At 42.6% G+C, this 13,853-nt stretch overlaps 1 protein-coding gene across 11 annotated transcripts in view; it reads right to left on the bottom strand.

Annotated features, from left to right (window-relative positions):
- Positions 1 to 13,853, bottom strand: part of agrn (agrin) — a 348,754-nt gene that overhangs the window by 116,247 nt on the left and 218,654 nt on the right. For all 11 annotated transcript variants that reach the window (XM_084721694.1, XM_084721698.1, XM_084721695.1 and 8 more), the window contains 3 exons: positions 12,425 to 12,649; positions 9,748 to 9,972; positions 3,897 to 4,103 (listed from right to left, as the gene is read on the bottom strand). In XM_084721694.1, coding sequence (XP_084577820.1) covers positions 3,897 to 4,103; positions 9,748 to 9,972; positions 12,425 to 12,649 — 657 coding nt within the window. The remainder of the gene's footprint in view (positions 1 to 3,896; positions 4,104 to 9,747; positions 9,973 to 12,424; positions 12,650 to 13,853) is intronic.

Below are 13,853 nucleotides of genomic sequence, written 5' to 3'. Positions count from 1 at the left end.
ACACACAAACACACACTCCGTGCGTGCATATCATCTGTCTGACTAAACCAACAGTCTCTGTGGGCACCTACGCTCGCCTCTTTTGATGTTTAATTAAAACCGAATCAGGGGAGGGGAAGGGGTAGTTCATTCGTAGCGCTCTGTTTTGAAAAATATGCAAATGTCAATAAAAATGCATTAAAGAAACATACTACCAGTGGCTGACGGCTGCAATGCACAGGGGAAGGGAGGAAGGATGAAGAGAGAGAAGGAGAGTAAAACAACTAAACAAATGAGGGAGGGGGGGTCGGACTAAGACACCATTTGCCAGAAATAATGAAACAGAGCAAAACACATAAGAGCTTGCACTGCCATCTCCTCTACTACTTAATTTATGCACAGCTCATGCGGCCGAATAATGCTAATGAGCGCCGGTGCCTCCCGATGCTGACAACTAGAGATAACTTTGGTATTCAGCTCCACCCTGACGCCTTGAGGATAGACAGATTTTTGTCGTTTTATCGCCCTCTGTCACAACAGCAATGACAATGTGGGCAGCAATTTCGGACTAAACTACACAACAGTGTGGATTCTTTGACTGAAGTAATGTGACAGCCAGCAGCACGGGCAGTTTACTCTGTCTTTATCATGCATGCAAGGTTACAGGGTTATGATAACATGAGAAACAACAAAATGCTTCGAATTAAGGAGGAGATTTACTTAAGATGCAGCGTTCAAATGTCCTTCAAAAATCCCTAGAGGCATTTAGACCGATTTAGAGTCAAAAATTGGTTGTTAGTGCATCAGTGGATGAGCCAGACAAGAAGTTTCTGTTCACTTAAATATGCATGAGCATGAGTTTAAAGAGGCATCCATTAAAATTGTACTTTAGATGGGAAATTGGTGAGGAGATGAACCAATATATACTTGAGAGTGGGAAAATATTATTTGTTGAAATTTGGATGAATCTTTTTAAAACTGGACCATAATCCAAATAGAGTATCAGCGCCAAGTGGACATTTTATGATTTCACTGGAAAATTCTCACAACTGATCTTCACATTTTTTTCATTTCTGTTAAATTGACACATCTGTTCAAGCGTGTGCAGCTCACAGATGGATATGCACCAATATTTGCTTCCAATTTGGATAAAATGCCCAGATGAGCTGAGCTCAGAGGCTAAGGCTTCTCTTATTAAATCTTTTATCTCTCTTCAGTCTTCTTTTATTAGCAAAGAGCAATCTATAGTACATTCAGCTTGCAGGCTTCTTAGATTCATCAGACAGAATGTTGATACTGGGCTGCTCTGCAAAACCCCAGGTAACATTCAGTGACAATGTTTTGAGTGTTTAAAGGGCTGGTGTGTAGGAGTAAGTGCCATCCAGTAGTGAAATAGCACCGTGGTCTACATAGATAAAAACGTCTTATTCTAAGGGAATGAAAACACAACAATTCTTTTTTTTAGGTGATTACAGACTAATGAAAACATTTATATGAATATTTTATTCCATTTTAGCCAATGGATCTTCCTAAATGTTGCACAGAACCTTTAATGCTAACGTTTTAGAAATAATTTATTTTTACGTTATTTCTGCATGGCAACTATACGACGGTTTAGCTCTCAGTGGTGCAGTGGTGCCTGGATACGTGGGTAATCTCTTAATAAATGCTGCTTGAGTTCAAGGAATAAGGATCATTATGAAATTAATGTTAGTCACAGAAGAAGTGCAGATTTTGTAATCAATACTGGCCTACAGACTGCATGGTGAGACAACTACATAATTATGCATTCTGAGTGAACTATTCCTTTTGCCTTTGTCAATCCACACATGAGAATTGAACTATTGAACTTTATTCTCTCACCTTGCAGGTAATCTGTGGGTCAGCAGTTTCTTTAGTCAACCGTCTCCGGGAACAGCTGTTTTGAGTGTTGGACAAAGTGTGCCACCATTATGGAATAAACATTATTCATCAAGAGCAAGTTGGCAAATATTACTGGTCCTACACAGGCCTCACGCGTGAATGTAAGATCTATTCAAGATGAGGCAAATGGAGCATCACTCCTCATGACTAAAGCTAACCAACCCAACCAACAAAGACGAGGAGTTTTGGCCAATCAAAGGCAGAGTTGGATGAGTCAGTCTTGTGCCATCCTAGGAAAAAATGGCTTGCAGCAGTCTAATGAATGAAACAAATCAGAATGGATTTAGAAGTGGCCATATGTAATGCAGATTGAAAAGTAAGTATATAAGCGTATAACCTGTACTAAACCATTGGTTAAGCTCAGGGAAAGATTGTAGTTATGGCAAGTAGACTATGGCCAATGTTAGGCAACCAAAAAATGCAGCGAAGGTTACGGAAAAATTGTGGTTACCATTAAAAGTTAACATTAATTGTTGGTCTGTGAAGAGATTATTTATTCTCAGTGAACGTCACTCAGCCAAAGATCAAGTGAAATGCTGATCTGTTTATGCCAATTTTAGGAGCTGAGATCTTCCGATCATTTGAGCTTATCAGTTTGATTAATTTTGAATTGGGACCTGTAATATCTTCAGGGAGAAGCTGGTGAAAAATCTGTGCACAACATTTCATATCTACTACTCCTTTACTGCCATCTAATCTTCAGGTTTCAGCTACATGTAGCAAACACAAATTTGGCTACCTTCAAAACTTAATTAGTCTTTATACCTTCTCAGCTAACAATGGTAGTAGAAGATGTCAGCTGAATCTTTAAGTTTTAGGTACGTTATTTTTACCCAAGTCATTTTCAGTTGTTGAAAGGATAAGCTAAAAGGATCGGATACAAAGAATTCCAAAGGATTCAACAAACTGCAGTCGACCCACGACCCTAGTGCAGCTTTTATGTTCGGAAATGGTCTAAAACGTAGCTCTGTGCATTCAACAGGCAGCCGCAAGCTTTTATGAGACTGTCCTGATGATGGAGATAGGGATTGTTTGAGCAACAGTGAGGTTACGAGGCCGCATGCACGACTGCATGCAGAAAGAAAGGAGTCAAAGAAGAGGAGCGGTTAGGCAGGTTAGGAGTGTTTTTTAGTCGAACAGGAAATAAAACACAAAGCAGGGAGAGAGGAAGACTTCTCCAACCTCACGGATCACATCTTTGCAGGAGGGTAAACAGGAGGAAAGGACATTAATGACACAGAGACACACAGAGACACAAGGAGCGAGTGGAAAAAAGACAGCAGTACAAGACCCCTCCTGTTAGGTCCTTCAGGAGCGAGGGGAACGGCTTCACCCCTCGGATTCCGCCTGATGAGGTCGCCCACTGGGTGACCTCACTTTCCACCTGCAGCCAGACAGCCAGGAAGACGGCCACACGGACAAAGACAGACAGACAGACTGACTGACGCACTGAAACAAGAAAGAATAGCTTTTTTTTATACAAGAAAAAAGCAACGCACAAGACAAACAGACAAAGACAGAAGAGGGAAAAAAAACGACAAAAGCCACCGAAGTGGAAGACTGGCACTAGTGAAGGAGTAGAAGACAGAGGGCGGATGAATGAAACATGAAGGTGGCGTTTCATTTTTGGGGTGTGTGTTCGAGATGGAGGGATGAAGCGTGACAGGGATGAGGAGATGAATGGGAGGTGAACGGGTGGAGGAGTGAAGGCACAGTTTTTTTATAAGGAAGGCACACACACGTCCTGTCGGTTTGACTTGCCCCAACCAACCCCCCTTCAGAGAGCACCACCCAACCATTTCAGACACTTTTCAGTAAAGTTTCAAGCACAGATGTACATACAGTTAGCCTAAAAGACACAGAGGGACAAATATATTGAAAATACATTCAAATAAGCAAAGAACGACATAGAAGAAGAAGAGAGGGACTGATAGGAAACAGCATTAGTGCTTGAAAAGACCCCAAAGGAGCCGTTCCTTCCCCTTTCCACTCACCACAGGGCCCTTGGTGTTTGATGGAGATGAGGGTCTTGCTCAGACACTCCGCCTTGCGTCGCATGCAGTCGTTGGTGTAGGTGCGGCCATCCTTGCCGCACACGGGCTTGTAGGTGCCGTCGCACTCGATGGGATCGCAGGAGCAGCGGGCGTTCTGCTGTTCCACCTGACACACAGCGTTGAAGAGACACTCCTCCTTACAGTCCTCTGGAAGAGGCAGATGGAAGAAGGCGAAGAAATTAATTTAGGATCTATGGATTGGCGGTTTCTATTTAGTACTGTTCAGAGGTAAAAGGTATTTCCAGTGTTTTCAAACTAGAACACAATTTTTACATAATTAGAGGTCTAAATGACAGAGGCATAAAACATTTTGGAAATGGTTCAGTAGATTGCCTCAGCCGGCAGCCATGAAGTGTGCTCCAATGGCTGCAACCAAGGGCACCGTTTGTGCTTATTATGTGACCTTTTTCTACGAGCCAAGAGAAGTAGAAACCAGGTTGGTTTTAGCCTCACTTTCTGCTGTTTACAAGCTTCATTATTAGAGGGTCAGTCAGCTCAATTTATGTGAATTATTCTCCTTTAAATACCCCCTGCTCCTGGCAGTCTTTCAAGTGGGCAGACTGTTAAACCAAACTCCATTGTAAAAGCAGGTGTTTTATGGTAGGGTCATACTTTTTCACTGTGAAATATTTAGTCACATCGTCACTATGACTCTTTTTTAGTTCACTTCAATCAACAGGCAAAATCAGCACACATGCCATTTACTCAGTAACATCATTCACTAACCTGTGACCTTCATGAACTGGTCCGAGGCGGCTTCCCTTCTTTTGTTCATTTTTGCCAGCCCATCAGTCCTTGACTTTTCTGATTATGTTTGACCTCTTTTGGGTAATGAGCTTTTCTCAAGGTCGTAACATAATTTGGGGGCTTGTCCGGGATTTATGGTAATGAGCTTTTCTAGGGGTCCTAACCACTTAGCAGGATAGTTAGGAGGGACATATAAAAAATCTTCAAAAAGTGTTGTGTTTTTGTGTGAATTATTGCAAACTTGGAGGGTGGCGATGTCCCCTCTGCCTCCCTTTTAGTGAATGTACTTACACAAGCATATTTTCTCCCTTAAAAACACGGATTATGTGAACTGAGATTATATTCAGCACTACACTTATGGCTGCAGCCATTGCAGCCTGCTTCATGGCTGCCAGCTGAGGAGATCTACCGGACTAATTCCAAAACCTTTTGTTCATATTAGTCATTTAGACCTCAAAATATGTAGAAACAGGGCCCAGGTTTAAAAATACCTGAGTCACACTTTAACGTAATCCTAACCCAGTAACCTCTTGTAAAAGGTATGGAAGCACTCATCATATTTCACCAGTCATTTTTTCAGGCCTTTCCTTTAATTTGTCACCCATCTGCATAGACACTGATAAGGGTTTTTAGAGCCGTTTCCAACTGCCAATTTTCTATCAGTGTGGCAGACTGATCACCGTAGAGGAAAGGACAACAGAAGTACTCAGCAAGCGTAAAAAACGACATTTCAAGCTAGCAAAGTGTTGAACTGATTGTTCTTCCTGCTGTGTGACACTGCTGGTCCAACCATGGGGAAATAAATCAGTTTTCATCCAAACAGTAATTACTTGTTAGGGTGGACTGATGTCACTGGTAGTGCGTGGAAAAGCTTTTCTTTCAGCAGAAGAGGTTAAGCCTTTTCTCAGAAATACATAAAAATTGCTTCAACGACACATCAGGGATGAAAAAATGGTTAATTGAGTATTATTCCATAAAAAGTCTTTCTGAGAAGAATCCAAGGCATGTTCACAAAACAAAAAGAGGGAGTCCAAATTACAACTGTAAGATCACGTTAATAAAATGTAAAGCCTTTCCAAGCCAACATATCAGTAGACTGCAGATACAGAACTAGTCATTCAATATGTTTAATAGTTCCTGCTTATTTTCATTGGTCCTTTAAAAAACTATTAATCTGTTCATTTTCAGGAAAGTAACATTCATGATTTGTAGCTGAATTTCAAGTGAATTTTCTAAAGCTGGGAGAGTAATTTACCATTGTGACGGAAATGATCGATCTGACCACACAAGGGACTGGATCATAAAAAGTGAAAATATTAGATTTTATTGAAATGTGGTGGTTTCAGTTCAGGATCTAGTTCTACTTCAGTTCAGGATCGTTTTTGTCAGATTTCTTCTAACTTATTAATTTATTATCATAACATCCATGGTGACACAATCTATAAAATGCCACTAACATTGTAATTGGCTATTGCAATAATACATGTTCTAGTGATGCAAACCATGACAAGGTTTTCCATACTCCCATCTAACTTCAATAATAAAGTTCCTCAATAACTTTAATACAACTGAGGAACTCAAACTCCAGAATTCAATACTAGGGTCAAGTTAAAGTCTAAACTGTTATATTCATTACATTTTTGACTCACTAAGCAGAAATCGACAGCGGAAATTAAGAAAAAAGAAAGAAATACTGGTAATGTGAAATGGCAAATTTGCCATTGAAGTGAGAAAATCCAATTTGAAGCAGGCCTCTGTTCTGGAGGCGCTCACTAGGCTTCAAATTTATTTCATTCCTGATCAGTGGATCAAATTTGTACAGCAATTCAATTGCTTCTTCTCTTTTCTTTAAAAGCCTGTCATGCCACACTTAATTACATCGCTGCTGTATCTGAGTGAGAGGGCTACAAGGATGTGCAATGTCATGGTTACAAGTCGAAATGGCCATTTTCATTAGATACCAATTTGTAATTTGCTTAGGGATATGATTTCATGGATCTCTGTTTCAAATTGAATTATTCTTTCATTTGAAAAAGGCAAAGAAGAACAAGGGAAAAAAAGAACTTGCACACACACATGCACACAACGGCACACACGCAAACACAAACTTACAACACTACTTAGACTGGGATTTGTTCAATTTTAAGCCCTCACACTCCTCCATCAGCCTGTCAAGCCGCGCAAACGGGTGAACCAGGGTGTGTCAAAGACGCGCGTGTATCAGCCTTCAATTGTTGACTATACCAAAGGGAGTCCTGCAGTGATCTATTCCTGTCTTCGGCCCGGTCGGGGGTCTCAGTAAATGGGTGGGGGTCTCCGCACATCGCTGCCGCAAACCGACACAGCTGCGGCTTTGCGAGGCCCCGCCGACAACACAGCGGGAAAATTGGATTTCCTCCGATGGCTATCAGACATACAGTAAAAGCTGACAGCTCTTTGTTGACTTAGGCTTAAACCCCCTGTTCTAATAGCACAGATAACAGCCCTGGAGGCTCTTATCAGGCTGGAGGAGGCTACTGCTAGAATGGATACAGTACAGACCCCGAGACCTCAGAGTCATTTATCTCTGAGCTACGCAGCCGGGCACAGTTACAGATTTTAATACTACACCACCTACATGTGTTCAAAGTTTACAAAGAAGTCATGTGCGACTTGTATGACAACGTGAGGCAGATGTTTCACAACTGTCTGTTGCTTACTGTCATTTCAGCTTAACTCTTTCCAACTTTTGGAAGTGGTTTGCCTTAATTCCATCATGTGGTATTTTTTGCAATGTTGGGGTGTCAAACTGCTTTGAAGGAAGCAGGACACTAGACATTCAAGGTTTCTGTTGTGTACCCTCTGCAGCCCTGTAGCTGGATTATTTCTACAAAAGGGAATTCTTTTTGAAAATGACAGAAAAGTTTCACGTGTCGTTACATATATTCATGCCATTTTCATAGTAGTGCTCCATGAACTTTGCTACAGTGCTGGCATCCTGCAGGTGGAACAGTGGGTGGTAAAAAGAGTAAATCCAGGGCAGTTTGTGGGGCACATTGTCATGGTTTTCTTTTTCAGTCTGATCATTCTGTTTGTTTGTTTGTTCATCCATTTTCTAACCATAGGCATAGACAGTGCATGGCCTTTCAATCAATGCCATATTGGTCCAATCAAGACTGAACAAATACATCTAAGCTGGGGAGCTGCATTTTTTTTCTGAATAAAAAGCACTACAATGCTTACATTTTGAAACTTCTTGCAAACTGTCATGTTTATCTTCAATGGTTCATGATTGATGTGGAGTAAGTTAGAGGGAAAAAAAGTTTTTCTACTCTATATAGATCGTAAACCCTTGAACCATCATTGAAAATCCTCTAAGAAATAAACATTAGTGCTTTTTATCCAGACAAAAAAAGCATTTACATATACTGAACTGACCAATATGGTGGCGATGATGTCGTATCCATCGATGCAGTGTCTCCGTATTGTATGTCTTTTTCTGTAACTCTGCTGTCAATTCACCTGCCAGCTCTTCCGCCAATAGAATCACCTCACCTGCTCATCCTCCCCACTCACCTGTTTCCCATTCCCTCATTAGCTCCCCGGAATATACACTGGTCCAGCTCCACCAGTTCTCTGCCAAGTTGTCTTTGTGCCATGTGCCTTAGCTCGCCAATGTTCTGTTTTTGTCTGTGTTTTTTTGATCCTGATCTCCTTTTTGACCAATCCTGTGTATTTCAGATTCTTCCTCTGCCTAATGCTTCCTGACATACAGCAAGAAAGTCAACTTGAGCGGACGGAGGGTGAAAACATGTCCAAATATACCACAAGTGATTTCACAGTGGCCGCCTGTGATTTATCACTCTGCAGATAGTTAGATGAGTATTTATAACCGACAAACTTTTCTGAAGTCTGTCTTGCTTCTAGTTGGGGGACAGATTATTTGTAACTCCCATAAGCTCCCCGTTTTCCTTCCAAACCTTGTTCTTTTTGAGGCTGTTCATATAAAAAGTCTGCTGTGGACCATATAAGATGTGCTGCTTCTCAGCTTCCTCTCTACTGACAGCTTTGATGAGGGGAAACTAAAATGTTAATGATCTCAGTATCCATTTTGACCGAGGGATATATGTTGGAGGTGAGGCAAGAGCGCAAAACTAGAGCCAGGACGAGCACTTTTTCAAATAAGAGACACATCACTCAGCCTAATCTCTGACGTACAGTGCAGATTAGGACATCCTCACTGAAATAAATTGACACAATCAGATGTCCACTCACTCGTTTGTATCACCTCCACTTGAGAAGCAGTGTGACCCCTTTGTTTGACTTCCTGGATTTTTTGTATCCTTGTATTTTTCCAAGTTAAGAATCTTACACTTTTTACCTCTGCCTTCTGAGTCATGTTACTGGGTTTGCACTGTTTTTTGAATATCTGCTCTGAGTGAGGTGCAAAGTTATGGCTAGTATTGAGTTGGTTGTGGCCACAGAAAAGACAGAGCTACAACAACAAAGTAAAGTCTAAAAAAATAGGAGGACATCATTAAGGGTAGGACAGGAGGGCTGTAAGACAAAAGGGGCAAAAGGTACTTTCTCTTATCCTGCATTCATGTGGTGTCAAGATTATTGGCAGAACGTGTTCTTGGCTAGGAAAATTAAATTCAAGTCAGAACAGCTCATAAAGTTGGGGAATATGTTATTACACAAGGTGCCCAGTTGTCTGCTGACGTCATAACTTCAGAACTGTGGCAGATGAGCGTAAATGTTTAGTTGATAACCTTATATTAATTTATGTATATCACTTTTTTTTCTTGCAGGTAATTTCTAATATGGTATTAGGCTGTAAAATAAAGTGAGCTATATTAGTTAGAAAAGTTATTCTATTTTATTTTATTAGCATTAATCCTGATAACAAGTCAGGCAAATCAATACTTCAGTGGTTTAAGTGAATGTACTGATGCATGTTGTTTCCACATTCTGACTTAAAAGCTCACTGAACACACAAGTAGGAAGAACAACTTCCAAGGCGAACATGAATGCAGCACTATATATTTTCCTCAAAGCTCCTTACCCAGTCTTCCACATCGTCCGGCATGGATCTTCCTGAGCTTGACACCTTTCTGCATGCCCGTTGATGTCATGGCGCACTCGCTGGGGTACGTTTGGCCATCGCTCGCGCACAGAGGCTCGTTACCAGGGGGGCACGACTCCGGCAGGCCAAAGAGGAGGGGCTGGCGGGTGAGAGCCTCCACCCGGCACAGCGTGTTCAGGCTGTTCTCGCTGTCTTTACATGGGTCTGTGGAGACACGGACATTGATGAATATGTACTGCAGCACAGAACAGTATGTCCCACAATTTGATTTGTGAAATAACTAATTATTAAAATATCTCTTTATGTTAATTAGACCTTGGGGGACTTAACAAAAAAGCTTTAATCAAAAAGCGTTTCGGTCCGTCTTTTAGTCCTCTGTGAAAAGCTGAACGGCGATACCTTGGCAGAGGAAAAAACGCATTAAAAACATAACAGGATATTATGCGTGCTGGCTTAATTTCCTCAAAACTGGCAATCCCTCCAAAGTAAAGTTCCTGTTAGAGCTTCGGTAAGCCTGTTTTTAAATTGAAGTAAACAACAATATGCCTGTAATATTATTTCAGGCAAAATAATCATCTCAGTATAGGTTGAATGCATTAACTTCTGTTTGTCTGACAATATTTGTCTATTAAATTCAGAGAAAAGAGAAGAGAAAGGAGAAAAGTAAGAAAGGAGGGGAAGAAGAGACCTCCATCCTCCATCATTGCTGCTCCACAGATATTATCTGTGACCCAGCAGCTGAGAGCAGTGGGACCTTGGATGTGAAGGGAAGACAAGGAAATGGATGAAGAGACGGTTGGTTTGATTTGCTCCCTGGCACCTCCCTTCTTCCAGGGGGAGCGTCGGTCTGGCACGCTCAGCCGTATCAGTCCGAGATCATAATGGAATTGGTTTTGTGGATGTGTGGGACGGGGGTGTTACTCCTTGAAACAGGAGCCCGGGCTTTATCCTGCTCGCCACGCTTTCAGCATGTGGGGAAGACAAAGGATTAATGTAGCGCCGTGACATATCAAATCACTGCCAAGCTGACGGCGAGTCATTCAAAACACACCAAGGATGAAACACCCTATCATCAGGAAAGGAGGAGAAAGGGAATGAGAAAGGGAGAATAAGGGGAAATGCTTTCCAAAGACCTCTGGCAGGGATACAAAGCATGACAATGCGGGGACATAAAAAGCGACAGAGCGCTTTGGCTGCAGAGGGCTTGGAGGCGGAGTGACCACGGCCAGCTCTGGCCTGGCCTCAGATTGTTTTCTATCAGCACAATGCAAAGGCTTGCAGAGACCAGCAGCAACCAAGCAAACAGGGGTTTTGTCGTAATGCATGCAGTGTCTCTGCATAACGCAGTGCCTCACCCGCCAGCCAGACCATTATCTGAGAGAAAGACCATTACCTCCCATTAACTGAGGAGAACAGCTTCCAGGATCCATGCTTTCCTCTAGCTGAGCAAGTAGGGTAATTACAAAAAGAATGGCCTGTTTGCTACAAAAACTAGCAGTGTGGATAAATCAACTGCATTTGTCTGGCCACAGCTAGCAACTTGAAATAGCTGAGGGTTTATATGAATGGCTGTGAGAAGATTTAGAGGACCGTCGGGGGCCGACTGGTCCCCTGAGCATCGGCTCCTCCCCAAGGGAGGACGGGGCAACTCGGGTCACGCTGGCTGACACAGGCTGGATTTATACGACCAACCTTCCGCCGGCAGACCTGCACATCCATCTCTTGGTGTTGCCCACCACCCTTCCCTGTCTCCTGGAGGCTCCTGCTGCTAAGAGACGGAGTTTGTGACGGCTGTTCCTTCCCTCCATCTGGTTCTCCACCAAAGAAAAAAAAAAAAGAGTACTCAAAGTTGAGCGCCTTGGGAGTAAACAACTATCGCCTGATGATAACAAGGATGAGGAAAAAAAGCTGGGTCTAACGAAAACGACAGCTCTGAAGACCTACTTAGAGAAAACAACAATTCGCACCGCAGGAGTACCTGCGTGAAGCAAAGCAACCTGAATGAAAATGAGAATTAGCAGAGGCGTGCCGTAAGTAAGTGGGGTATGTGAAGGAAAAACAACAAAAGCCGGAGGTAGTAAACAGAGTGAAGAGAAGAAAAGGGTTGAAAGTATATAAGCAGAGAACATAGAGGGGAAAGAAAGTAGAACTCTTTTACTGAAGCCAAAATTCCTCAGATGTGTTTGTTCCAGCATCTTAAATCTGTGTACTTTTGCTGACCTTTCCCTTGCCTTTAATACTGTAAACTGAACATCTCAAACACATTTTAAAGATGGTATCTTAAAGCAGTAAAATGTAGCAATTGCGCAAGCAAAAATGAGTACTGCAGTTCAAATAGCAAGTTGGAGCCATAGATGGTACATTAAATAAGTTGAATCCTATTTAAAATATGATCTATGTTTGAAGTTTTTTCTCCCGACTCCTCTGCAGGTTGCAGAAGCTCTGCAGGAGTGCAGGACACGTGCTTCTGCTTGCCTGCTCAATTTAAGCGTTTGAAACCTTTGTGGATTTTTAATGATTTGTTACAACTCATAAACAGACACTGACTCATTCGGGAAGCGTTTGGCCCTTTTAGCTAATGCTGGACGTTAAATCCACTGAATTAATTGATCGATGATGAAAATAGTCCTAAATAAAACATGAGGAGAGAGCTCACCGCAGTGTCCTTGGTACTGCACTCGGACGTTCTTCTGGTTCTTGCAGGCTTGCTGATGGAGCTCACACTCGTTGCGGTAGTCCTTTCCATCACTGCCACACACTGTCTGCTCAGGTTTGCCCTCACAGCCGAGGGGGCACATGCATTTAGCTGACAAACCATCCGACGACTGGACACAGGTGCTGCCGTAGCTGCAGGTCACCTCGGTGCAGGGGTCTTTCAGAGCTGCAGACAGGGACAGACATCAAAACAGGGTTTAGTCAAAAGCAGAGAGCTGAAGAATACACCTGTCAACCAGCTGCACTCCAGGACACTCGCTGCCACTGTATGCTGGAGAGCATCATGGATGACAGGCCACCTTATTTAAGTGGCTGCTGGTGCACTTTTGGAAACTCCGCGCAGTTATTCTGGGTTTGAAGAACTACTTGACACCCCTGGGTAAGGACGCGCTGCCATAGCTGTCTGCTCGTACAAACAAGTTGCGTTTCATTTCGCAGCGCAGCATGAATTGATTCAGGAGCTTTACATTCACGACACATTCTCTATTGCTATGCTACAGCATGCTTTAATCGCCACGGCTGAAAGCGACCCTCTGAATATTTACCTTTCCGCAAATGAGACTGAAAGGGAGGAGGGAAAAAAGCAGAGAGTCCCCCTCCCCCCCCGAGGACTTTGTTTCCACCCTAATTAAACAGCATGCCACTTGTCGCTGAGTGACTCATTCTAACGATAGGAAGAGCCTGCAACTTTTAATTTCGCTTGTGTTCGCCACTGATGGGGGCTTTTCTTGGGTTTCATATGCTCAACAAAAGGCGGCCATCAGATTACAATCGCTGTCATCTCACGGCATGATCCATATTTATGACTGTCATGGACAAACATGCTCTCCCTTGAGAGAGGAGTCGAGCGTCGGCAGCTCTCTCATTTCCTAAGCCCGCCACTTTTAGAATAAATATTTACCCATGTCTGATATTATCCCCTCTTTTGTCACAACCAACATGAATGAATTTAATTTAAAGGCGGCCTGCGTATATTGAATCTCACATTCTTTGCAGTGTATTTTGTTTTGTTTCTTCTTTCACCTCTCGTCGTTTTGAAGAAAAGACAATAAAGGAGTGTGTCTTCAGGTTTTTTGACAATGCGAGACGCTCCTCCAGGATGGAATGGCACTGCCTTGTTAATAAGAGACTGGAATGTGCGTGCAGAGATATATTATGGATGTGTAAGGAGACAGGAGTGCTACGAGGAGTGCTCTTGATCAAAGGATACCCCCCCTCCACCTCGCTTTCCTCTTCTTCATGACACATCCCCCCCTCCTCTTTCTTTTTCCGCTCTCTCCTGTCAGCTCCTTTTGAGGTTTGGTGCGTTAGACTCGTTAACGAACACTTTCTCCCGCCCATTTTATATTTGTTCTGTATGGCAGCACCAA

Source organism: Lutjanus erythropterus, chromosome 6, assembly GCF_056507025.1.
Source record: "Lutjanus erythropterus isolate fLutEry1 chromosome 6, fLutEry1.hap2, whole genome shotgun sequence".
Taxonomy (NCBI): Eukaryota; Metazoa; Chordata; class Actinopteri; order Lutjaniformes; family Lutjanidae; genus Lutjanus; species Lutjanus erythropterus.
The sequence above is the reverse complement of the archived record's forward strand: the minus strand, read 5'-3'. Positions and strand labels throughout refer to the sequence as shown.